The sequence below is a fragment of the Leptopilina heterotoma genome, unplaced genomic scaffold, assembly GCF_015476425.1.
Source record: "Leptopilina heterotoma isolate Lh14 unplaced genomic scaffold, ASM1547642v1 Lhet_10, whole genome shotgun sequence".
Classification (NCBI taxonomy): domain Eukaryota; kingdom Metazoa; phylum Arthropoda; class Insecta; order Hymenoptera; family Figitidae; genus Leptopilina; species Leptopilina heterotoma.
In genome coordinates, this window is record NW_025110813.1 from 892,162 (window position 1) to 918,102 (window position 25,941).

Below are 25,941 nucleotides of genomic sequence, written 5' to 3' on the forward strand. Positions count from 1 at the left end.
CTTATTAAATTATATTAAAATTATTCATAGAAAATTAAATTCTTTTAATCAATTTTATCAGTTTTTTGTAAATAAATCCTTTTTTTCTGAAGAATTTTATTAAATTTCGTTAAAATATTGTAATTTTTTTAGTAATTTTAATTGAACATTTTGAAAATAATTGAAATTTACAAAGAATTTTATTAACAACTTTTGAGAACAATTGAATTGTTTAGGAAAATTTTATCACAATTTTAAAAAATAATTTAACCCGTTAGAAAAATTTTATTAAAATTATCATGAATATAATTGATTTTTTTCCTAAAAATTATATTAAAATTGTATTGAAAATAATTGAATTCTTGCCAAGAATTTTACAATTTATAAAAATAATTGAATTGTTTCGAAGAATTTTTTATCAGAATTGTTGAAAATAATTGAATTTTTATTAAAACATTTGAAAATAATTAAATTTAAATAATATTATTAAAAATAATTTATTGTATTCTTTTGAGAAATTTTATTAAAATTGTATTGAAAATAATTGAATTTTTTTCAAGGATTTTATTATTTATAAAAATATTTCAATTCTTGCGAACAATTTTTTTATTTAAAAAAATTATTGAATTGTTTCGAAGAATTTTACAATTTATAAAAATAATTGAATTGTTCTGAAGAATTTTATCTCAATTTTTGAAAGTAATTAATTTTTTTAAGGAATTTTATTAAAAATTTTGAAAATAATGATTTTTTTAAAAGAATTTAAAAAAAAAATGTTTAAAATAATTAATTGATATTAAAATTCTTGAAAATATAGTATTTTTTAGTTTACAAAATAATAATAATTGGAATACAGCGTTCCGCGCGTATCATTTGCTATTAACAATAATCATTAATTAACTATAATTACTAAATAATCTGTTTTTTCATTCAATTCCCTTTTAAAAAGAAAAAATAACTGTAGAAAAAAAATTTCAATTTACTTAGATTTTTAATTAAATTTCTTCTAATATTAATAATTACTAATTAATATTAGCAATTTATAATTAATAATTAGAAGTAATGAATAATAATAGTAATTAATAATAAATATTAATAGTACACAATTATAATAATAGTAAATATTAATAAAAAATAACAGATATTAATAAATAACATTAGAATAATTAATGCACTATAAGAAAAATTAATAAAAATGAAATATGCTCTTTCATTAAAATTCAATTTAGTTTTAAATATTAAAAATTGGTATTTAGTAGCAAAATAAATTCGCTTTGGGAGAGTAGAAAAAAACCGGAAGCTTCTAAAGGCACGGGCACATTGTATTACAGGAAAGACGTTGAACGTAATCCTTTTTTCAATAAAACTCATAAATTCTTTTCATTTCAGCATCGTGCGACTTCATATATATTGTGTATATTAAATATTTTATTTAATGTTACTGTCATTGAAAGCTGAATAAATATTAATTATTTTAATAATATGTAAATTGAGTGAAATTTTTTTATAAAATACTATAATAAGAGATTTGCTATTTCAAAAAAAAAAAAAAAGAATAACATCTACGGTACAATTAAAGGGTTTGGTTTCTTATTTCGGATAAGAGGATTTCATTTTAGAAAAGAAATTCTATTATATATAAGAGGATCCTTTAGCTCTTTTCGAAGATGAAAAATGATTTATACTTTTGTTTTATTTTTACTAACGTCTATTCCCAATGGATAATATTGAGTTCAATAGACTTTAACCCATTTTTTGATATTAGAAATTTGTTTTTTACTTACTTTTCTTTCTTTGTGTTTAGTAAATAATAATAATAAAAAATAATTAAATTATAAATTATTTGAAAGAAATAAAAGACTTTCGAGATAAATAAATTCGACTATAAAAAGTAAGAATAGAAAAAAATAATTTTCAATTTTAAATTAAAAATAACTTATTAATTACTTTAGAATGTTTTTTAATATTCACTGAAAATTAAATTAATATATTCGACAATTTAATCAAAAAGTGAAATTCAATGTAAAATTAAATTAAATATTTATAAAATTCTAAATTAATATTAAATTAAATACTAGATATTCAATGTAAAAACATTAATTTTAAATATTATTCTATAAAAATTTAATAATAGAATAATATTAAATATTTAATTTAGTTTATTTAATATTTACCAACAGAAAAAATAGTCAAAATTTCAAAAAAAATATCCAGTCCTTTAACGACTGGAGCAAAATCTAGAAATAATCCGAAATTAAAGAAAAAAGGATTCTTTTAATTCCTTAGAGACTTTTATTTTTTAGAAATGTATTAAGTTTTAGCATAATTAGTAAACGAAAATAATAATTAAAAATAATATTAAATAATAATTAAAAATAATATTCGATAGAATATAACATTCGAATAGTATAATTAATTGTTTTTATTTTTTTTCAATTAAACGATTACTTTTTAACGAAAATATTTAAAATCATAGCCTTACAGTTCGAAAGTAATTTATTGTATATTTCCTAAGTAGAATTAGATATATATATATATATTACTGTTTTATTCTACATTTTTATTTAACTTTTCCCGGTTCGTCCGAAAGACTGTCCAGACCCTGCAACGGAATTAAGAAAAAATGTAAATTATACATGTGAAAATTCACATAAATATATATTTCAATAAATATTTATTAACATAAATATTTACTTAAAGTAAATTTAATCAAGAATTGTATTTCACATTTTTCGTAACTAATTACGAAATATTTTAATTATTTTTTATTATTATTATTTATTGTTATTTGGACAGTTTATTTTACTTTTTTATTTAATATTTAATTCTAAAATTATTTAGATACTTAAATGAATATTAAGGGGATGTCAAAGTCGATTGGATTTTTGCATTGAGCTTCAATGGGAAAATCGCATCGACTTTGACATCCCCTTAAAGCTAATTTTTTCCACTGTTATAGCAAATAATTAAATAATTCCAAATATAAAAATGAAAATGGAATAATTCATTATTTGCAAAGGCGACTAAAAATTTTAAAATTAACTTATGTATAAGTATATAAAAATAATGGGGAACATCGTAATAATTTGGAATATTTATCAAAATTGAAAATTGCATTTGTAAATTAAAACATACTTTAATTATAATATTAATAACTTACCAAAGGTACAAAAGGAGAACCACTTACTCGTTCATCGCGAACGAGCATTCTTCTCTCAAAACCAGAATGAAGGACCCTCTTGTAAGGCTGTAATAAGATGTATTTCATTTTTCGATAATAAATAAATTTATTGTTTTGTTAAAATAAATAAAGAGCATAGATGAAAATGACAAATTAATATATACGAGCAAAAAAGGTTATGTAAGCACGATAATACTTACAACTCCAAAAATCAATAAATTAATTCCTCTCGAAGCTTCATAAGCAAGAGTTAAAGCTCCACCAATAATAAGCATAGGAGGAAGTGCTTCCCACCACATTTTGAATTAGTTTAATTGTTAATAATATAAAAATTAACTTAATAAAAAACACTAAATTTCTCTGTGTACTACTGTCAGAAAAATCCGAAAAATCAGCTGTCCGTACTGTTTCCTGCGCATGCGTCAAGTTTTCTTCCTCTACGCAAACGCGGGAAATACCATTTAATTTCAAATTTTTACACACTTTGGCTAATATTTTTTAATGCATAAATTATATTAAAATTATGTTAAATTCATAAAAGTGTTAAACAATCGATAGAAAAAATTTTTATATTATTTTAAACATTTTTTAAAATCATTTTTTGTGTTATTTTATTTCTATTTCTTTTATTTCCATTTTCCACTTTCCATCTTTAAGGGAGGTTGTATTTTTATGTTAATGAGCTTTTTTTCTTTTTCACCTAGAAAAAAGTTTAAGCACACACATTATTGCAAATTTGAATAAATAAACCAAGAGACATTTATCCGTAAGATGGCTCTGTCTTATATGAAATAAACTTCCGCTTAATTACCCATACATTTCCGTTATAGTACATTTTTACTGTAAGTGTTTGTTGTTATTTTTTTTTTTGATTTCTTTTTTTTAAATATATATACTGTTTTGTGATGAGGTCGACTTTGATTAATGCGTAATCAATTCTGATTACTTTAAATGCAGCGAGAAAAAAATATAAACTTAACATATGAGCCATAAAAGATAAAAGGTAAACAGTATTGAATTTTTGCATATCACACTGACTGACACTTGAATAAAAATTTTCTCAAATGTTTTTTAATTCAATTATCACTCTTCACACTGACTTTGTCTTCTAAAGTTCCCCATCAGGGCCGAGGATTAAAAAAATTATAATATTTGTTTCTTCAAAGCACGTGGTTCAAATTGTTTATTTTTCCTTTAATTATTAATTACTGAATTCATTACTTTTTCGAAATGGTAAGTTCTTAATAATATTATCACAGAAAAAATTAAGAGTAAAGCTTATCAATTGTTTTATTATCTCATTGTTTCTAATAATTGGAGAGATATGCGATTCACTACTGTTTTTTTTTAATTATTTATTTTGATGTTTGTGAATTTTTTAAAGATTTTTGTTCATTGAAAAGTATATAAAATTACTCTCTACAGAATATTGACGGGGATTTATCAAAAAAATGTTATTTATAATATAAAAAAATCTATTTATATAGGGTAAAAATAAATGTATAAATAGATTTTGTAATCGTAAAAATAAAACTTCAATTTTATGGAAAATTTTGTTGATAAAAAAATGTCTTTTTCAGGGTAGTTTGCAAAAAATTAAACCACCAGAAATGTTACTCAGGATTTACTCTCTAATTGTCCTTGCACTGGATCTCATTACCCTTCTAGTGGGAATATGGTTTGCAATTTTGGTCGCTTTCTACAGAACATTTAAACCACCGCCTCTAAAAAGTCTCAATGGCGAAGTTGCAATGGTAAAAAAAATATTTCAGCAAAACAAGAATTTGATTAAAATAAAAAGAATTTGATTAAAATTATTGAAATTTTGAATATAATCAACTTAAACGTTAAAAATTGATTCATTATTAAAATTTCATTAAATTTCTTTTAAAAAATGTATTAATAACTAGTACTATTAATTCTAATTAATTTAAATTTTGAAATAATTTTAGATTCAAAATTTTTAAGAATTCAAATATTAACTAATTTACTAATTACCTATTTATTGTTTTCAAAAACTTTAATTCAATTATTCTTAAAATTTTAATAAAATTCTTAGCAAAAGTTTAATTATTTTGAAAAATTTAAATTAAATTTTCTATCAGAATTGAAATATGTTTTAATACAATTTTAATTAAATTCCTCGAAAGAATTCAATTATTTTCGAAAAATTTAATTAAATTCTTAGCGAGATTTTAATTTTTTTTTTATAATTTATAACATTTTTCACAAGAATTTAATTATTTTAAAGAATTTTAGTAAATTGCTTCGCAGAAACTGAATTACTTTGAAAACTTTTAATAAAACTCTTTATATAAGAAAAAGTGTAATTAAACACTTTAAATTAAGAATTTAATTCTTTTTCTAAAATTGTTCGCAGAAATTCAATTATTTTGAAAAATTTGTGTAAAATTCTTTATAATCCACTTATTTTTAATACAATTTTAATAAAATTCCTCGTAAAATTCTTACCAAGATTATTAAATTAATAAAGATTATTAATTAATAACTTTTCTGGAAAGAATTGAATTATTTAAAAAAATCTTAATTATAACATTCTTCGCAGAAGTTCAATTATTTTCAAAAATTTTGATTAAATTCTTTATATGAATTAAATTTTTTTTTAATATTATTCAAATTAAATTTCTCGTAAGAATTAACTTATTTTTAAAGAATTTAATTAAATTTTTCGCAAGATATTTGATTATTTTGACAAACTTGGATAAATTTCTTTAGAAGAATTCAATTATTTCAGATTGAAAATTCGAAAAGAAAGAAATAATTATTTTTAATTGAGAACAATTTTCTTTAATTAATTTTTGGTAATTTTTAATCTTCAAAGTATTAAATTAAAATCTCATGAATTTTAAAATTCAAATTGAAAAGAGAAATTATCAAAAAAAGCAGGAAACAAAAAGCAAACGAAAACAACTAAATTAAAAATAACTTCAAACTGCGAACAGATTACCGGAATAGAACGATTATTAATATAGACGATAGAAGATAGATTAAAAGAACTAATCAATCTCCTATTGGGATTTTCAGTTCCATTCTCCTTTTAAAAAAAAAAATATCTAAATCGCAAAAAGAAAAATTTTCAATTTCACTGAAAAATATACGTCCAAATTAAAAAATTCTACATTTTATGTTTCGCGCAAAAAAATTGTTTTTTGCTGCTTTTTTCTTTCTTTCTTTCTTTTTTGTTCAACAATGACCACCGTTTAAAAAGGATCAATCATTTGATTCAATATTTGAACGAATTGATTTTTTATAGTCGTAAAATATTTTTCTCTTTCATAAATTGATGGTTCTATTTGTCAATGGAGAGAATTGAATTTATTTTTTGTTCATAGTTTTTGAACGTTTCTTACAGTATTGAAGCAATATTTTTTTTTCCCTCGGCAGGTTATTGGTGCAGGTCGCGGTGTAGGAAGGGAAGTAGCTATTCAACTATCACTGTTGGGAGTTATTGTGGCATGCGTCGATATCAATCCTGAAAATTGCGAAGTAACTGCTCAACGGGCTTGTCAATTATCGGGAGTGGCGAGGCCCTACATTTGTGATGTCACTGACCAAAAACAAGTAAAAAAAAAAAGAACTATCGAACATGTCGATAATCTGAAAACACTTTAGTTGGTTTTTTTTATTTGATTTTTTTTAAACTACTTGATATGATAAAAACCATTTCTCCGAAAAAAACTTCACAATATAAAAATGCATCAATTTTTAAAAATCATGGAAAAAAATATTCTTTTTTTGTGTGGATTTGTTTTTTGGAGAGAAAAATTTTGCTTTTATGCTCTTTTCCAATTAACTGCTATTTTATATTTGCTTTAAAAATATGTTTTTTATATTCTAATTGAATTATTGTTAGTGAGTTTATGTTTTTGAAAATATTCAGTTATTATTTTTAAAAAGTAAAAAGTATTTTAGTTTTATTTTTAGTATTTCTTTCTGAAAAGTTTTAAAATTTTGGAGAATTATTTTTACTGAATTAAGAAAACTAAAATAGTATTTTGCTGTTAAAATTTTGTATTTAATATTTATTTATTTAAGACGTAAATTGAAATTTCCAATATTTATAAAATTTTATACAATCAAAATAGGAAAAAATTCGATTTTCTTTATTTCGATTTTATAAATAAATAGGCCTTGGATCAACTTTTTCGAGTTTTTTCAACTTTTTTTAATTAGTTATTTATTGGTAATTTTTTTGAATATTTAAACTTATAAGTATTTACTGGAAAACTTTTCGAAACATAAAAATTTCATAATATTGCATTTTTTAGACAAATTTTAAGTGAACTTTCTAAAAATTATTAAAAATAATTGATTTAGAAAAGAATTTGGATACAAAATTGTAGAGAATAATTAAATATTGGAAGAGTGATAGTAGAAATTTTCATATAGAATTAATTTTCAAAATGTTTCAAAGGCAAAAATTTTTTAAAATCTAAATTTTGAGTTTTTTTAATTAAAAATTCGAAAAAATTTAGTTTTCTGATAAATTTTAGTTAAAATTTTTTTTAAATTAGTTGAATTTTTGAATAATTGAAAATTTTTCGCAAAATCAAAATTTCGTAGAATTTGAATTGAAAACAAAATTTTTGAACAAATTTTAAGTGAATTTTCTTTTTTTTAGTAATTAAACTCTAAAAGAATTTCTCTGATATTATTGAAAATAATTTATTTAGAAAACAATTCAAGTCACAAATTCTAGAAATTAATTTAATTTTAGAGAAGTTATAGTAGTAATTTTAAGAAATAATTGAATTGCAGAAGGTTTCAAAAAAAAATTTAAAAATTTTGAATTTTCCTAGATTTTTTCACGAAATTTTTAAAGATTTGAATTTTTAATAATTTGAATTAAAAATTTTAAGCGAAAATATTAATTCAAATTTTTTTTTAAATTAGCTATTCATTAGTAACTTTTTGAAATTTCTAAACATATTTTTTCTATTGAAAAATTTCCAAATAATTAAAATTTCGTAAAATTGAATAAAAAATTAAATAAAATTTTGAATTTTAGACAAATTATAAGTAAAATTTCTTTTTTTTAAATAATTAAACTCTTGAAGAACTTTTCTATTATTAAAAATAATAATTGATGTAGAAAAGAATTTTACTTTACATTTCTAGAAAATAATTGTATTTTAGAAAAGTTATAGTAGCAATTTTTGGGAATAATAATTTCAGAAGATTTCAAGCTAAAATTTTTTGAAAATTTCAGTTAATATTTAATATTTAACAAGATATTTTTTTTAAATTATTAAACTTTTGAATAAATTGAGTAAATTTAATTAAAAATTCTAGAGATAGAAAATCAAATGTTTGAGACAACTCTGAATAAAATAAAAGATTTTTTTCGATTATTTTTGTACTTTAAATCAACAAAGACAACTTTTTTGCGCCTTAAAGTCAATCCAAGGCCTCTTTAAAAAAAACTGATTTTTTAAAAGATGCAGAATATTTTTTTTAAAGTGATATAGATCGTTCTCACGAAATACCATTCGATTTCAAATAAATTTTCAGGTTGCTCAAACAGTAAACGATATAAAGGCTGAATTGGGAGAAGTTACGATGCTTTTCCACTGCTGCGGTGTTCCAAGTCCTCGTTCGTTGCAGGATCCTCCGGAAATTAGAAAAACGATGGACGTTTCGGTTCTGAGTCATTTCTGGGTAAGATCGCCAAGAAACTATAAAAAAAACCCCAAATATTTAATTTAAATATTTCGGTTTATTAAAAATATTAAATCATTAGGAAATATTAAAATACGAAAATGATTAAAAATGAATATTTAAAAAATATACTTCAAATAAAATAATTAATTTATAAAAGAATATTTTTTGAAATTAAGAACTAAATCAAAATTTGAAAGTAAAACAACATTATTTTTTTATAAATAAATACGTAAATAGAATTCAGTTTAAAATATTAGCTATAAAATTAGTTTTAATAGAAAAAAACAAAAGTTTTACAAATAAATACCTGAATAAAATTTAAAGTACTTTTTTAAATAAAAGAAACAAAAAAATTACCACAGCAAATGAAAATTCAGCTTTTAGATTCAATTCTGCCAGGAATGCAACGAGTTGGAAAAGGTCACATTGTCGTTCTTTCATCAGTGGCTGGCTTATCATCGGGCGCGACTCGTGGAGGTGGAGTTCCTCTTTCCACGGCACAATTTGCAGTTCAAGGATTAGCGGAATCATTGCACACGGAATTAAGACATTCAAATAGTAATATTATCATTACCTTGATACACGTCTATCCATTCATTGTCGGTGCTGAAGTTGCCAAAGATCTTCGCCTCAGGTACTTTACATTAAATATTACGCAAATCAAAAAAGAAAAAGAAAAATTTCCTAATTTCATAGTCCTGTTAAACTAAAGAGAAAAAAAATTGCAAATTAAAAAGGTCCTCTCTACTTTAAAAAGGAATTAATTTATCTTTTCTCATGCTCGCAGGATACCGAGTTACTTTGGCACAATGCCAGCGACGGAAGCGGCAAAAAGAATTTTAGATGGAGTGCGCCGGAATTATGCGGAATTCAGCGTTCCTGGATATTTGCTATATCTTGGTCACATCTTGAGGTAGTTTTTTTTCTCTCTCTTTTTCCCCCTAATTTTATTATTATTATTATTAATTATTATTAATAATCAATAAATAATTCTAGAAATAAATTTATATATTCCAAAATAACGTTAATTAAAATACATTATTAATATTCCTTACTTCGTTCAATTATAGAACTTCTTTAAAAATTCTTATTTAGAATATTAATTATAATTTAATATTCAATGGACTTACTTTTTTCAGAATACTACCAAAGAAAGCGTCCTTTATGCTGAGGGATTTACTCGACACCGGCGTCGACTTTGGATGACAAATTTAAAAAAGAATAGTTCAATTTTAATTACCATTTGAACAGCAAAAATTGAAATTAAAACTACAGTTTAAAAAAATTTAACACTGTATATCAATCAATGTGTAAACGAACTACACAAATTCATAAAGTTTACAGGCGAATGTTCATTAATTTTTATAATAAATATATTTTTTTACAAATACTTTTATCTAGTTGTCTAAATTCATAAAATATTTTTTTCATTTCATTTTCCATTAATATTAAACCAAATCCAATTAATACTTTACGAATTAAATTTAAGATAAGAAATCTAGATAATTTTCATTTCAAAGAATTTCAATATAGCAAGAAAAAAAATAATATGAAAATATTGAAAAACGATATTCTTTTTATCGAAATTATTATCGATATTTTGAAATTCTTTTCATGCGTGTAACTTTTAAAAATAAGAATTAAAAAAAAAAATTTTTAATCTAATCCTGGAGGTGCCGGTTCCGAGGGATCAGTCTCCATTTTTTCCTCTATTGAGAAATCTCCAGGTGGTGCCTAAGATAAATTTTTTTTAAGTAAATTAATTTGATGGAAATAATTGACTAATTAATTATTCTATTCTTTTTTAGGTGTTGCAAGAAAATATATCAAACTCACAATATCGAAGTTATCGTGTGGATTTCCGCGGGAAAAATCTTCACGCACAGTCCCTCGTATCACGTCCATTTTCATCACTGGAATATGTGCTTTCTGTAAACAAAAATATTTATTTTTATATGAATTTTTATAAAAGTTTGAATCCTTCTATGTCAACTATTGAATTCTCGAAAAACTTTCTGAATATTAATAAAAATATGTAGTTGATTTAGAAAAAAATTTTAATTAAAAACTAACGTTTAATTTTTGAAGGGTTGTAAAAAATTTTTGAAAACAATTAAACTTCAAAATTCTGAACAATTCAGTTTTTCAAAGAATTTCAAATGAAATCTTTTTGAAATTAGTTGAATTTTCGATTTTAAATTAATTGAAAAATTCTCAAGTAATTGAAATTTTGTAAAATTGAATTGAAAATAATTAAATTCTTATTTATATTTTAATTTAAGTGAACTTTCTTCTATTTATTAAATAATTCAATTGTTAGGGATATAATTAAATTTTAATAGGTTTCAAATTGAAATTATCCAAGATTTGAATTTTGAATAATTATAATTTAAAATTCTAAACAACTTGGTTCTTAAAAAAACTTTGATTCAAAATTATTTTAAATAAGTTATTTATTAATAATTTTTTGAACTTATATTCACTTGGAAACTTTTCGAAGAATTAAAATTTCGTAAAATTAAATTAAAAACAATTGAATTTTAGACAAATTTTAAGTGAACTTTTTCAAAGTACATTCTAAAAATTATTAAACATAATTGATTTAGAAAAGAAATTGAATTCTCAAAGAATTTACTAAAAATGATTAAAAATAATTGTTTTAGACCAAAATTTGGATTAAAAATTTTAGAGAATAATTGAATTTCGGAAGAGTTACAGTGGAAATTTTCAAAAATAATTAAATTTCAAACGGTTTCGAAACCTAAAATTTTTGAAAATCTAAATTTGGAGTTTTCTTTAATTAAAAATTCTAAAGAACTTAGTTTTGTGATAAATTTTGATTCAAATTTTTTTGAAATTAGTCGAATTTTTTAATACTTAATTGAAAAATTTTCGCAAAATCGAAATTTCGTAAAATTGCATTGAAAACAATTGAATTTTAGACAAGTTTTAAATGAAGTTTTTTTTCTTTTAATAATTATACTCTCAAAGAACTTTTATGAAATTATTAAAAACAATTTATTTAGAAAAGAACTTAAGTCTCAAATTCCAGAAATTATTTGAATTTTAGAGAAGTTGTAGTAGTAATTTCAAGAAGTAATTAAATTTCTGAAGGTTTCAAATAGAAATTGAATTGAAAACAAAATTTTAGACAAATTTTAAGTGAATTTTCTTTTTTTTTAATAATTAAACTCTCAAAGAACTTCTCTAATGAAAATAATTTATTTAGAAAAGAATTCAAGTCACAAATTCTAGAAATTAATTTAATTTTAGAGAAATAATAGTATTAATTTTAAGAAATAATTGAATTTCAGAAAGTTTCAAAAAGAAATTTTTAAATTTTGAATTTTCTCAGATTTTTTCACTAAATTTTTAAAGATTTGAATTTTGAATAATTTTGAATAAAAATTTTAAGCGAAAAATATTAATTCCAATTTTTTTTAAATTAGGTATTCATTAGTAATTTTCTTGAATTTTTAAACATATTTATTCTATTGAAAAATTTTCAAATAATTAAAATTTCGTGAAATTGAATAAAAAATTAAATAAAACACTGAATTTTAGACAAATTTTAAATGAATAATTGCTAGTTAGAAAAGATTTTTAGTATGAAATTCTAGAAAATAATTGAATTTTGGAAAAGTTACAGCACCAATTTTTAGGAATAATAATTTGAGAAGATTTCAACCTAAAAATTTTTGAAAACTTCAATTGATATAAAAGTTTAATTATAGTTAAACATCCATTTGAAAAATTCTTAAACTTTCGTGTAATTTGCTAGTTAAAAATTCGAGAAAATTATTAAATTTTAAAAAGTATTATTATCTATAAATTCATCAAATTTTATATTTTGAGAATTTTATCACAATTGTTTGGAAATAATCGTGTCTTTGAAGAAATATATAAAAAAAAAATTGAAAAAATGTTTTGAAAATAATTAAATTTTATACAGAAATTGAAAAATGAAGTTATTATCAAAATAAGAAAAAGAAGGTAAAACTTTTTTAGAATCAGAGAAAAGTCAAATTTTTATAAAAAAAAATTTAAATAAAATAAACGACTTTTTCGACTTCTTTCGTAATTTAAATCGACTAAAATGACTTTTTTGGCTTCTAAATTCGATCCGAAGCCTACCATAATTCCAAAACGATAGTAATAATAATAATAAAAAATTAATTATTAAATTAATTATTGAATGAGTTTAATTATTTTAATCTTTTTGTAGCTCTAATTATTTTAAAAATGAATTCTCACCTGATTTTCAGTAAATGAATCGATGTGCGTCAATAATGGTTTTTTAAGAGCCGGACTGATTTTCAAGACATCGGCCAATTGCACATGAGTGAGTTGTAAAATAACAGCAAAACTTTGCGGTTGAGTTCGTTCGCAACATTTGACAAAACCCTCCCAAACTTTTGGATATTTCCAAACTTGCTTAACAATTAAACGTTGAAGAATATTCATAATAAAACCACTTAATCTTGGATAGAGCGATAAACTTTGAATCACCGTTCGCATCAATAATGTCGGCAGTGGAGTTATTTCAACAAGTTCACGTATCACCAATGCAACAATTTCTTGGCTATAAACTTGTTTTTCAGCGAAGCACAACGAAGTTGCTGAAAATAAATTTTAACACAACAATATTAAAATTGATTTCATAAAACATTTTTCTTTTAATTCAATAGGCTTTAATTAATAATTAATTATACATTTTTAATAATAGGTACTATTAAACTGTTTCAAAATTTTCCGTTTTGGTTTTAAAAATAGAATGTAATTCACAAAGTGGTATAATGTTAAAAATTGTAAAATAAATTCTAATTATTAATTCAGATTCATTTTAATAATAATATTAAACTATACTTTAATTTTTTTTCTTAGTTTTGAAAATAAAAATTCGCAAAGTAAAAATTATAAAGTAAATTATAATTAATAATTAATTAATTCCAATTGCCTTTATTAACAGTAGATATAATGAAGCGATAGCATTACTAATTTGGCAAATAATAGTTATTATGCTAATTTGATTGATACCTTTGATAACAGTCTTTAGTTCGGCTTTGGCGGGATCAATCGTATGCAAGGCAATCAATAATTCAGCGGGTGTAACTGGGGAGGTATGAGGAACGCCACTTTCGTTATTATGAGTTCCTAGTAACCTGTTAAACACCTGTAACAAAAAATTACAAAATAAAAAACACAATTTTTAAACAAAAGTTGTATGTGCAGATTTAACACGTATACATTTAATATATAAATTTACTATATAAATAAATAAATAAATTTATTGTATAAATTTTATATTGTTAATTAAATATACAAATTAAATATTTAGATAAATAAAAAAAACAATTTAGCATTTAAATTTGATATAAAAATTTGATTCATACTATTTTAATTGTACTTACTTTGTATATTATTTTATAATAACTAAATTTAATTCAATAAATACAATTGTATTAAATTATAAATTTAATACAATAAATATTTTCTTTTTGCAATAAAATTTGTAAATAAATTTTTCATTACCTCTTTCACGACAATGGGATTGAGTTTAATAAGTTTGGGCAAGGCAGCGATAACTTCCGATTTCGTTAGACCGTTTAAAACAGGAATAAGGAATCTCACGTCCGATACACGTGTTTGATAGAGTTCACGTACTCTTTGTACCAATTCGGTACTTGGCGCCGCTATTAAATTAGAAATAAGCAAAAGGTATTAATTTGTATTCTATCTCTTAATCTTAATAGAAATTTTTGTTTCTCTTTTTTTCCACTGCAATATTTACCTTTTTCTGTGAGAATGTGAATAATTCTCGTCACTAAAGTTTCGGCACCTTTGGGACAATTTTCAACCAGTGCCAATAATTGGGGACTAGCCATACCCAATATTCTTACTGGACCTTCCACTAATCGAAGAACTATTCTCTTTACGTCCGCACCCATTGATGTGTAAACTCTCGCCAATCTGTTTGACAAAAAAATGTCGAAATTTTCATTGGACTGAATGAAAACTCGGTCTAAGTAAAGGTATGTAAAAGAAAGTAAAATAAATCAACAAATTTATTAACAATAAAAATAAAAAATATTAACAAAAATTGATTATTTATTTTTTATTATTAGTTTATATTTATATCTATTTAATAAGAATTTGACAAAAGTAATTTTAAAAGAGGAAATGAAAAAAGTGTAATAAAATAAAAACAAATCTTTTTGTGGAAATAAAAAAGGTAAATAAAAATAAAAATGTAAATAAAACAAAAATCTGAAAAATAAATAAAATAAGAAAAAAAACATCTTTTTGTGGAAATAAAAAATGTAAATTAAAATAAAAATGTTAATAAAACAAGAATCTGAAAAATAAATAAAATAAGAAAAAGAAGAAACATCCTTTTGTAGAAATAAAAAATGTAAATGAAAATAAAAATGTAAATAAAACAAGAATCTGAAAAATAAATAAAATAAGAAAAAGAAGAAACATCCTTTTGTGAAAATAAAAAATGTAAATGAAAATAAAAATGTAAATAAAACAAGAATCTGAAAAATAAATAAAATAAGCAAAGAAGAAACATCTTTTTGTGTAAATAAAAAATGAAAATACAAATAAAACAAGAATCACACCTTTGTATGAAAATAAAAAATGCGAATTAAGTGTAAATGAAAATAAAAAGAAGAAATCTAAATAAAAAAGAATCTGAAGAATAAATAAGAAAAAAGAAGTAACATTTAAAATACAATTAGGAATTTTTAGAAATTACGAGAGATATTTTTAAAGAATAAAGAAAAATTCTCACTCGTGAATTAAAACTTGCTGCTCGGGCAAGAGGGCAAGATAAAGTCCGAGACAAGCTTTGGTTGTTGATTCCGTCCATTTTTCGCTGATATTCGGTCGTCCGCGATCAATTCCAAATACAATTTCCGGAGGATTTTGTAATCGTAGAAAACCTAAATAGAGCATGGCGTACTCTCCAATCATAACTTTTAATTCTGGTCTGCCGTGTAACTCAACAACTAATTTGATCGCCGTCTCACGAATCTGCAAAGAAACCATTCAAGAAGAATTAAAAAATAATTTTAACAATTTTCCCTAATTTTACATTCAATCATAATTATATCAATTAAATATTAATTAATTCTCGGAGCACACACCTCTTTTTTTTGATCATTTTTAAAGCTCAATCAATTTTAAATTTTCTCTGATCAAATTAAAGAATTTTTTAAAATACAATTTATAGGCTGTAAAAAAAAGTCTGTACACTTTAAATTCCATATATTAAAATAATTAAAATAGATAAAATGCTTTTTGTAAAAATACAAGGAGTTCGAGAGATCCCTTGTGTGCTCCGAGGGTTAAAGAAAGTAACAAATAAAATTTATTCAATTATTTAATAACAAAAGGAGAAGAAAAAATAAATTTCTTTGTTTATAATTTAAATTAGCAATAGAGATGCAAATTTAGAAAATAGAAATAAAGTCAAAGCAGTAAATAGAATAAAAATTCTGAAAGTAGAATTTTAAAATTACCGTATTGCTCTCATGTCCAGTATGGCATAAAATTACATTCAAAAAGTTAAAATGCTTCGTTGGCCGTCGAATGCTCAGTTCTTTGAGAAGATTCAAAGGTGCAAGTCCCCGGCTCTCTTCCAATGAAACCATTTTAAGAGCTTCAATAGCATCGTCCGTGATCGAAGGGGACTCCAAATATAACCTGCAGAAAATAATCATTCATTAAATGAATTTTTGAAATTTCATATAAGTCTAAATTTTTATTTACACAGTTTTTTTCATATAAAATTTATTACTTATATAAATTTATTATTTTTCTTAATATTATTATTCAATATTTTAAAGATTTATTTATCACTTCAATTAATTTATTTATAAAAATATAACAAATATAATAACAATATAGTAATAACAATAATAATAATAAAAAAATTTGAAGCTTATTGATTTTGTTTTGCCTTTTTTGTTTCCTAATATTTTTGATAATTTTTCCTTTTAAAATGTTTAAAATTTTAAAATCAATTCAACTTTTATTACATGTTTTAAAAATTAAATAATAACTAAAATTATTTAAACAAAATTGAATTATCAATGTAAATTTTATTTATTTAATGTCTTGTTCTATGTAGAATTAAGAAATTAATTGCAATAAATGCCATATCACTTTTGTTCAAATTAGTTCAAATTTATACTAAATTCAGATTTAGAAAATAAATTTTGTAATACTATTTTTGCAAGAAAAATTTATGAATTAAGTTTTTCACTTTCCTTAATTTTGCGTTAATTAGCGATTGCTTTTTAATTTTAAAAGATACCATTTTTGTTAGAAAAATTGTTTTTATAACTTTTTTAAATTGTATAATTTTGAATCTAAAATAATTTAACTCTTGGATGGAATTTTATTAAAAGTTTTTTAAATATTTGAATTGTTTCGAAAAATTTTATTATAGTTTTTGAAAATAATTGAATTCTTTCAAAGAATTTTATTTAATGAAATCTATGAAAGTAATTGACAACTTGAAAAGAAATTTAAATAAAATTCTTCAAAGATTTCAATTATTTTCATAGATAATACAATTCTTCGCAAAAAATGCAATTATTTTCATAAATAATATAATTCTTCCTAGAAATTCAATTATTCAATTATTTTATAATTATTATTGTTTTTTTCAATTATTTTCAATGCAAAGTATCGAAAATAATTGAATTCTTGTGAAACATTTTATTAAAATGTATCGAAACTAATTGAATTTCCGCAAAGATTTTTATTTAAATTGTATTGGAAATAATTGAATTTCGGCGAAGAATCTATGAAAATAATTAAAATCTTGTGATGAATTTTATTTAATCAAATCTATGAAAATAATTCACAACGTGAGAAGAATTTTATTTAAAATTTAAATAAAGTTCTTCACAAGATTTCAATTATTTTCATAGATAATACAATTCTTCGCAAAAATGCAATTATTTTCATAAATAATATAATTCTTGACAGGAATTCAATTATTTTTATATTGTATTTTATATTTATTATTATTTTTTTCAATTATTTATTGCGAAGAATTATAAACTGTAACTGAATTCTTGCAACAAATTTTAGAAAATAATTGAATTGAAGTAAATATTTTAATTGAAATTGTTTGTTAAATTGTACAAAGAAACAAAATTTTTTATTGAAATCTTACCTAGAGAGTAATAAATCGCGATCCCGTCCAGGAACAGCATTAATAGCGTGAACTAAAGTGCAAAAAAGAGAATTGTACGGCTGATGTGGTGCTTCCTGTGGTTTTGAACACAACGTCGTTCTCCGTTGGAATCCTTGTAATAAAGCATATTCTTCATAGAGCCAACCCAAAGCCAAATCCAATCGCGATCTAACATCGTCTGTAATGTACTGAAGAACCAATCTTCTAATTTCCGGATTAAAAGTTGCCGCGACTGTCGTTAAAATCTTCGCTCTGTAAACAATTTTTTTATCTTTATTTTCGAAAACAGAAATCAAACAAAATCTTTTAAAAATAGAATACGATTTTAACAAAATACTAGATTAAAAAAGAAAACGATTTTAACAAAATACGAAACTACTCTTAAAGAAACAAAAACTATTTTAACAAAATACAAAAATCAAATAAATACTAAATCTTCTTCTTGTTTTTATTTCTTTTCTTTTTTTTGATAAACTTGTTAAAATAATAATTTGTTCTTTTGATATTCAAATTACCTAACTTCAGATACGCCGCCAAGAACAGCGACCTTTTCGGCGCTTAATATTCTGTGCACTGCCATCAATAACATATTCTCTTTAACATTCCGACTGAGTGGTTTCGTGACTTCGGAGAACTTTAATGCTTTCAATCGACTTCTCGCTTTAGCCAAAGACTTTTCATGCGCTTCTAATGATGCCTTTGCCTCCTTCTCCTTTTCCCTGTCTTTCTCACGTTTTCTCTCCCTCTTCGCCTCGGCAACTGTTATCGTTGGATTTTTTATCAAATCCTCCATAACAGCGTCCTCATCCTTTGTGTCTCTCTTATTTTTCTTAGCAATCGCCTGCTTAATTTGTGTCGACAATAATTTCGCAATTGTTTGCCGTTGGATAATGATGTCCGTCGTTGCTGTCGGCTGATATTCACGTTGAAATATTTTTGTCATTGTATCCGGAACCCAAGCCTGTTAACAAAAATAATCGAATTTTATTATTATTTATTATTAATATGAATTTAAATTAAATTAAATTGTTTTTTTTCATTTTCTTCTTTGCTTAAATAATTATTGAACTAAATTTAATGTTAATTTGAATATTAAATTAAATTTCTTTGATTATTTTTCCCTTGATCAAATAAATTATTGTTTCTTTTAAATTATTTTCTTCTTTGCTTAAAAAGCTATTGAACTAAAATATGAATTTAATTATTAAATTAGTTTTCTAAATTATTTTTTTCTTTGAATAATTATTGAATTAAATTAAATATTAATTTAGTTTAGATAATGGTTTTTAATTTAATTTAATATTCAATTGATTAAATTGTTTGTTATTGGGAAAAAATTCTAGTGACCATGCTGTCCATAACGAGATCGGAGGCGATTTCAACGCTGAGTCGTTCGGCGATAAAACTTTCGGAGAGTTCAACTAACTCCGGCATTTTTGGCGGTGGCACTGGAAGCGGAACAGGTTCTATTTCCTCAACGGGAATAATTGGTGTATCTAATTTCGCTCGTTTAGCCGCCGAATTTGCTGCATTTTCCTACAAGAAAAAAAAACTACATTTAAATTTAATTTTAATCAAATTAAACAACTCCCTGATTTCCCGGCTTTCTCTTGATTTCCAAACAAAACTTTGACTTTTTCCCTATCTCTAAAGAATATTCTGATTCACTCGCAAAATGATTAGATACACAAAAAAATGTTCTATTATATTTATTTACGAATTTCTTTAATTGTTAAATTATTCGAAAACATCAATAAATTCTTTATAAAATAAATATTTAATAATTACTATTTTTCCACAGGAATCAATTTTCAAAAATTTTAAATTCAATAACATATAAGAATAATTATTATAAAACATGATGATATCGATTACTCCGAGTCTTCGACTCGTAGTGATCGATATCGTCATGTTTTATTATTTTATATTATAAGATAAGAATATTGTTACTTTAATTTCTTAAAAAATATTTTCATCATTTCGATTCAATTATTAATTTCTAGAATTATTAACTAAAATTCTTCTTTAAATCAATTATTTTTAATAATTATTGATAAAGTTCTTTGAGAATTTTCAAATCCATTTGTTTACAATTTAATTTTACGAAATTTCGATTATTTTGAAATTCTTCAATTAAATATATATTCGATTTCAAATAATTTAATATATATTAGACTTCAAATAATTAAAAAAAAAAAAATTTGGATAAAATTAATTTTACAGAATTGTTTATTAAAAGTATGTTGACAAATTTTAATAAAATTTTTTAAACTAATTTCTTTTTTCGAGAAATTTGATAAAAATTGTATTAAAAATAATTGAATTTCTCCAGAGAATTTTATAAGAGTTTTTGAAATAATTGAATGCCTATGAAATTATTATTATTTATGAATTAATTAAATGTTTGCGTAGAAATTTATTGAAATTTTTTTTTAATAATTGAATTCTTCTCGGAAATTTTAAAAAAATAGTAGATTATATTAAAAATCAATGAATTGAGGAAAGTTTTTTAAAATAATTGAATTTCTGAGAAGAATTTTAAGTTAAAATTTTTGAAAATAATTTAATTTCTGAGAAAAATTTTATTATTTCTAAAGATAATTGAAACTTTCACGAGAATTTTTGTAAATTTTTTAACATAATTGAATTTTTGCGAAGAATTATATTACTTTTGAAAATAATTAAATTCTTGAGACGAATTTTATTCAAATTTCTTTTTAAATAATTGGATTCTTTTGTGAAATTTTATTGAAATAGTAGACATTGAAAATAAATAAATTTTGACAAATTTTTGAAATTAATTCAATTTCTACGAAGAATTTTTCATTAAAATTATTTTGAAAAAAATTGAATTTTTGCAAAGAATTTCATTAAAATTTTTGAAAACAATTTAATTCTTTGAAGAAATTAAAATTAAAAATGCTTTGAATTGAATTTCTTTCATGAATTTTAATACAAATTTTAAAAATAATTACATTTTTCGAGGAATTTTATTAAAATTGTATTAAAAATAATTGAAAGTCCGCGATGAATTTTAATATTTATGAAAATAATTGAATTCCAAAAAAGAATTTTATTATTTATAAAATTAATTGAATTCCTGTGAAATTTTTATTATTTATGAAAACAATTAAATGTTTGCGTATAATTTTATATTTTAATTTTTTTTTTTGAATATGTAATTGAATTCTCTTGGAAAATTTTATTAAAGTACCTAGTAGATATTAAAAATAATTGATTTGAAAAAAGTTTTTGAAAATAATTGAAATTTTGACAAGAATTTTATTAAAATTGTTTTAAATAATTGAATTTCTGAGAAGAATTTTACCACTTTTGAAAATAATTGAATTTCGGCAATCATTTATAATTGCTCCAAAATATAATTTGTATAGTGTTTTTAACTAAAATTCTTCTATAAATCCATTATTTTTAATAATTAATTAAATATATATTGACAAATTTAACTAATTTCTGAAGAATTTGAATTATTAAAATTCTTCAAAAATCTCCATTCTTTAATATTTTTAAAGAAATACATTTAAAATTGAAATTTTTTAAAATTTCAAATTGAAACCGTTTGAAGTTCATTTATTTATAAAAATTGTAAACGCTACTCTTTTAAAATTGAATTAATTTTGAAATATTTAAGTAAAATTAGATTTCAGGAATAAACACAATAACTTTAGAAAACAACAATTTTCCAGGATTTTGATAAACAATTCCCTGACTTTTCCAGGTTTTTTTAAGGTTTATAAAATTTCCTGACATTTCCAGGTTTTCAGGTTGCGTGGCAACCCTGATTCATTTATTCCCAAATCGAGTGTTTTCATTCATACCTGTAAACGCTTCTTCATTCTTCGAATATCCTCTGGTTTAGGATAAGCTTTAATAATTTCCTGCTCCTTCGCTCCAAGTTGAGTCAATTGTTTTGCAATAGACTGAGCGAATTCAACACTTGCCGGATGTTTCAATAATCCAAGAAGAGTCAATTTCAATTGTTTCTGTACACTGGTCACTTGTGAGTCCGATAATGTTGGCGGTAAATCATGTTGTAAGCGCTGCAGAGCTAAACAAAAGAAATATTTAAATAAAAATAAAACAAATATTTTCGAGAATTTTTTTTTAGATATTCAGTATTGTAAAGAAACCTTGAATGACATTCGACATGAATTGTGGTCTTGTTTTGGCGACAAGTGCCAATGATCCCATGCACGTCATTAAATTCACGCTGCTAACGTGCGGAGAACCATGAAATTTAATTAAAAGATCCATAACGTGATTTGCCTCCTCCTCCAATTTTCGTCGACGTGCAATTTTTAACGTCAATGGAACATCTTCGAGTGAAAAATCGTCTTGCTTCTTTGGACTATCCGGATCTGGATAGGTTTGAATTAAGACAACTCCTTCGAGAAATTTAACGGCCTGAGTTCGAATTCTATAGAAACAGATCGTTGGAAATTTAATTGTATTATAATTTTAATTGATTCGTTAATATTGAAATAGGATCAATTAAATTTCGATAAAATAAAATTGACCGTATTTAATTGTTAAATTTTATTATATTATACCCATCATTATCGCTGTCAATCATGTTTATAATCTGAACTTTGAGTTTGCTAAGTTGTGTCCAAGCTGTTTCCATGTCTGAAGTAACAATCGGAGCACTTGCAACCCATTTTAAGGTGGCTCGTAGTATTCTACCGCTTGTTCTGAGAGCTCTCTTTGCCACAGCTGGTGCATCATCGCCCACTAATCTCGATAGTGTTTGTACTAAACGTGGAATGACCTCAGGCTGTTTTTCTCTGAAAAAGAAATTTTTTTACTTATAAATTAAAATTTTTTGTTTAAATTACTTACAACTATTTTCCTACTGTTAGTTAATTTTTCAATTAATTTTTTAATTGAAGTCAGAGAAAATTCAGGAATTTTTATTAAAAGAACTGAAAAAAATTAAATTTTTAGAATTCATAAGAAAATTCTGAATTTTTGTGTCTTTTTTGTTTGACTCATGAACTATAAAATTACCACGAGTTATAATACAAAACCATCAATTTTTTCAATTTCTCACAAAAATTTCTTTTTAAATAACTTAAATCTTGAACAACAATCATAAAATAAATAAATTATTTAATCAATAATTTTACTTCAATACTTCAGAATGAATTCAATTTTAAAAGAGTTGCGTTTACAATTTTCATAAATAAATGAACTTTAAATGGTTTTAATTTGAAATTTTATAAAAGTTCAATTTTAAATGAATTTCTTTAGAAATCTTAAAAGAACGTAGATTTTTGAAGAATTTTAATAATTCAAATTCTTCAGAAATAAGTTAATTTTATATATATATATATATTTAATTGGTTTAAATAATAGATTTATAAAAGAATTTAAGTTAAAAACACTAAAAGAAATATTGAGTTTTGGAGCAATTATAAATGATTGTCGAAATTCAATTATTTTCAAAAGTAAGAAAATTCTTCTCAGAAATTCAATTACTTAAAAAAATTGTAATAAAATTCTTGGCAAAATTTCAATTATTTTCAAAAACTTTTTTCAATTCAATGATTTTTAATGTCTACTACTTTAATAAAATTTTCCAAAAGAATTCAATTATTCAAAAAAAATTTTAATATAAAATTATAGGCAAACATTTAATTGTTTTCATAAATAATAACATTTTTTTACAAGAATTCAATTATTTTTATAAATAATAAAATTCTTTTTTGAAATTCAATTATTTTCATAAATTTTAAAACTCATCACGGACTTTTAATTATTTTTAATAAAATTTTAATAAAATTCCTCGACAAATTTAATTATTCTTAAAAATTTTATTAAAATTCATGAAAGAAATTCAATTCAAAACATTTTTAATTGAATTTCTTCAAAGAATAAAATTGTTTTCAAAAATTTAAATGAAATTCAAAATTTTTGAAAATCTTAATTCCTATGATAAAATAATAATTAAATATTTAAAAAATAAATTATTGTTTTCGAATAATTTTACAATTAAAGATATTCGTAAATAAATTTAACAGAACATTTTTTCAATTAAATTTTTTTCTCTATTTTATAAAAATTCAAAAATTTTCAGTTTAATTTTCAATTAAATATTTTTTAATTGACAAATATAATTTATAAACATTTTTTTCCTTTATTTTTAAAAAACTTTCAATTAATATAGTTAATTGTTACATTGTACTTTTTTAAAATAATTTAATAAAAATAAAATAATTACCCAGCCTCTTCAATAAATCCACTAACGGCTTTTCTCACTTCCGCTTGTCTATCCAAGGAAAATTGTAAAATCTCTTCTAAATAAATATGTAACAATTGCGAATCTTTATTGTTAATAACAATCTCTTGCAATTTGCAGAGATTTGTTACTTTTACGGTCTCATCGGAAGATATCGATGCCTCATTAATCCATTCAATCACCTATATGAAAATTAATTACATAATTAAGTACAAATTACAATTTAATTATAAATTATTAATTAACTTCCTTAAAAATACTTTCTATTTTTCATTTTTACAATTTTAATCAAAAAAATTAAAAACATACAAATTCAATCCATTTTATAATCAAAAATTTTACTATAGGTTGGGTTTGACAATGACAACTGTCAATTCAAAGAAAAATTACACTGTAAAAAAAATTTTCTGTAGATTTACAGTTTTGTTTAGAATTTTATAGAAACTTGTAAAATAACTTCTTTAAAAGTAGTGAATTTAAAATCCCTTCTGTAAAATTAATACTTTTAATGTGTCAATTTTACAATTTTCTGTAAATTTACTACTCTGAATGTAGGTAATAAAAAGACAAAAATATTACCTACATTCAGAGTAGTAAATTTACAGAAAATTGTAAAATTGACACATTAAAAGTATTAATTTTACAGAAGGGATTTTAAATTCACTACTTTTAAAGAAGTTATTTTACAAGTTTCTATAAAATTCTAAGCAAAACTGTAAATCTACAGAAAATTTTTTTTACAGTGTAGGAAAAAAAATATTTCAATCAGTAAAAATTTATACTTCTTCGTTAGATAGGTATTTAATTCCATTAGCAATTTTTTCGAAATTAAAATTTTATTTTAATTCCGAAAAAATTGCTAATGGAAGTAAATACCTATCTAACGAAGAAGTAGTAATAAAAATCGTAATAAAAATAACAATACTCCGGCTTGTAATACATGTATGCGTAAAGATACAATACATGTATACGATGTGTAAGTTTCTTTTGAAAAAGTTATTTCGACAGTTATTCGCCGTGATATTTGATAATAAGAATAAGTGTTAAAACCGCCCCGTAATTAAATAAAATGGATTTCTTTTCAACTAATTCTATATAATATAAACAAAAAGAGGAAATCTTTTGACTTCTTAAATTTTGAGGTTATGTCACTGACCAACTCAGAAGGCTCTTTTTCTGGCTCGGGCCGTCTATGTAAACGAGGATCCATTATAAAAAAAACCACTTATTACATAAGTAATAATTAATAAAATAAATAATAATCAATTCCCCCTTTACATTAAATCAAAATATTCTACTCTAAAAGCTCTAAAGCAACGCGATGTCCCACATATTCTCAAAGTCCTAGTTGTGCGCAGTGCGCATGCCCGGACACGACCAGACACGACTTCGAGAGCATTCGAGAAATCGAATGTCGATTTGTAACAAACAAATAAAATTTTAAAATTGTGATTGTAGATTAAAAATTGTTTACTATACAGTCATGAATTTTATATTTTTTTTAATTAAAAAAAATTGACAATTTCTCTATCTATAATTCTATAATATAAAAATATTTAAAAAAGCGGCTATCACGTGATCATGTATCGATTAGTATCGAATTCAAATACGCGGGAAACAGTTCTAAAA

The 25,941-nt window shown here is 22.5% G+C and overlaps 2 protein-coding genes across 5 annotated transcripts; one reads left to right on the forward strand and one right to left on the reverse strand.

The window, feature by feature from the left end:
- The first annotated feature begins 3,949 nt into the window (after window positions 1-3,949).
- LOC122498711 (17-beta-hydroxysteroid dehydrogenase 13-like) lies at window positions 3,950-10,232 on the forward strand. Of its 4 annotated transcripts, none has more exons than XM_043606601.1 (7): window positions 3,950-4,002; window positions 4,741-4,914; window positions 6,566-6,742; window positions 8,693-8,839; window positions 9,220-9,476; window positions 9,630-9,755; window positions 9,982-10,232. In XM_043606601.1, exons 2-7 carry the CDS (start codon window positions 4,771-4,773, stop codon window positions 10,046-10,048), a joined length of 918 nt encoding a protein of 305 aa, XP_043462536.1. In that variant the 5' UTR covers window positions 3,950-4,002; window positions 4,741-4,770; the 3' UTR covers window positions 10,049-10,232. The 4 variants fall into 4 exon arrangements, with proteins under 4 accessions (XP_043462536.1, XP_043462528.1, XP_043462545.1 ...); XM_043606593.1 differs by lacking the exon at window positions 3,950-4,002 and adding an exon at window positions 4,009-4,163; XM_043606610.1 differs by lacking the exon at window positions 3,950-4,002 and adding an exon at window positions 4,009-4,163 and having other exon boundaries at window positions 4,746-4,914.
- LOC122498706 (symplekin) lies at window positions 10,124-25,676 on the reverse strand. The gene is made up of 16 exons (XM_043606571.1): window positions 25,469-25,676; window positions 24,295-24,494; window positions 22,625-22,858; window positions 22,205-22,491; window positions 21,893-22,122; window positions 19,404-19,592; window positions 18,572-19,017; window positions 18,036-18,308; window positions 16,369-16,552; window positions 15,639-15,880; window positions 14,634-14,812; window positions 14,375-14,535; window positions 13,880-14,015; window positions 13,097-13,461; window positions 10,679-10,771; window positions 10,124-10,576 (listed from the first exon to the last, which is right to left on the reverse strand). Exons 1-16 carry the CDS (start codon window positions 25,520-25,522, stop codon window positions 10,499-10,501), a joined length of 3,351 nt encoding a protein of 1,116 aa, XP_043462506.1. The 5' UTR covers window positions 25,523-25,676; the 3' UTR covers window positions 10,124-10,498.
- Window positions 25,677-25,941: the final 265 nt, after the last annotated feature.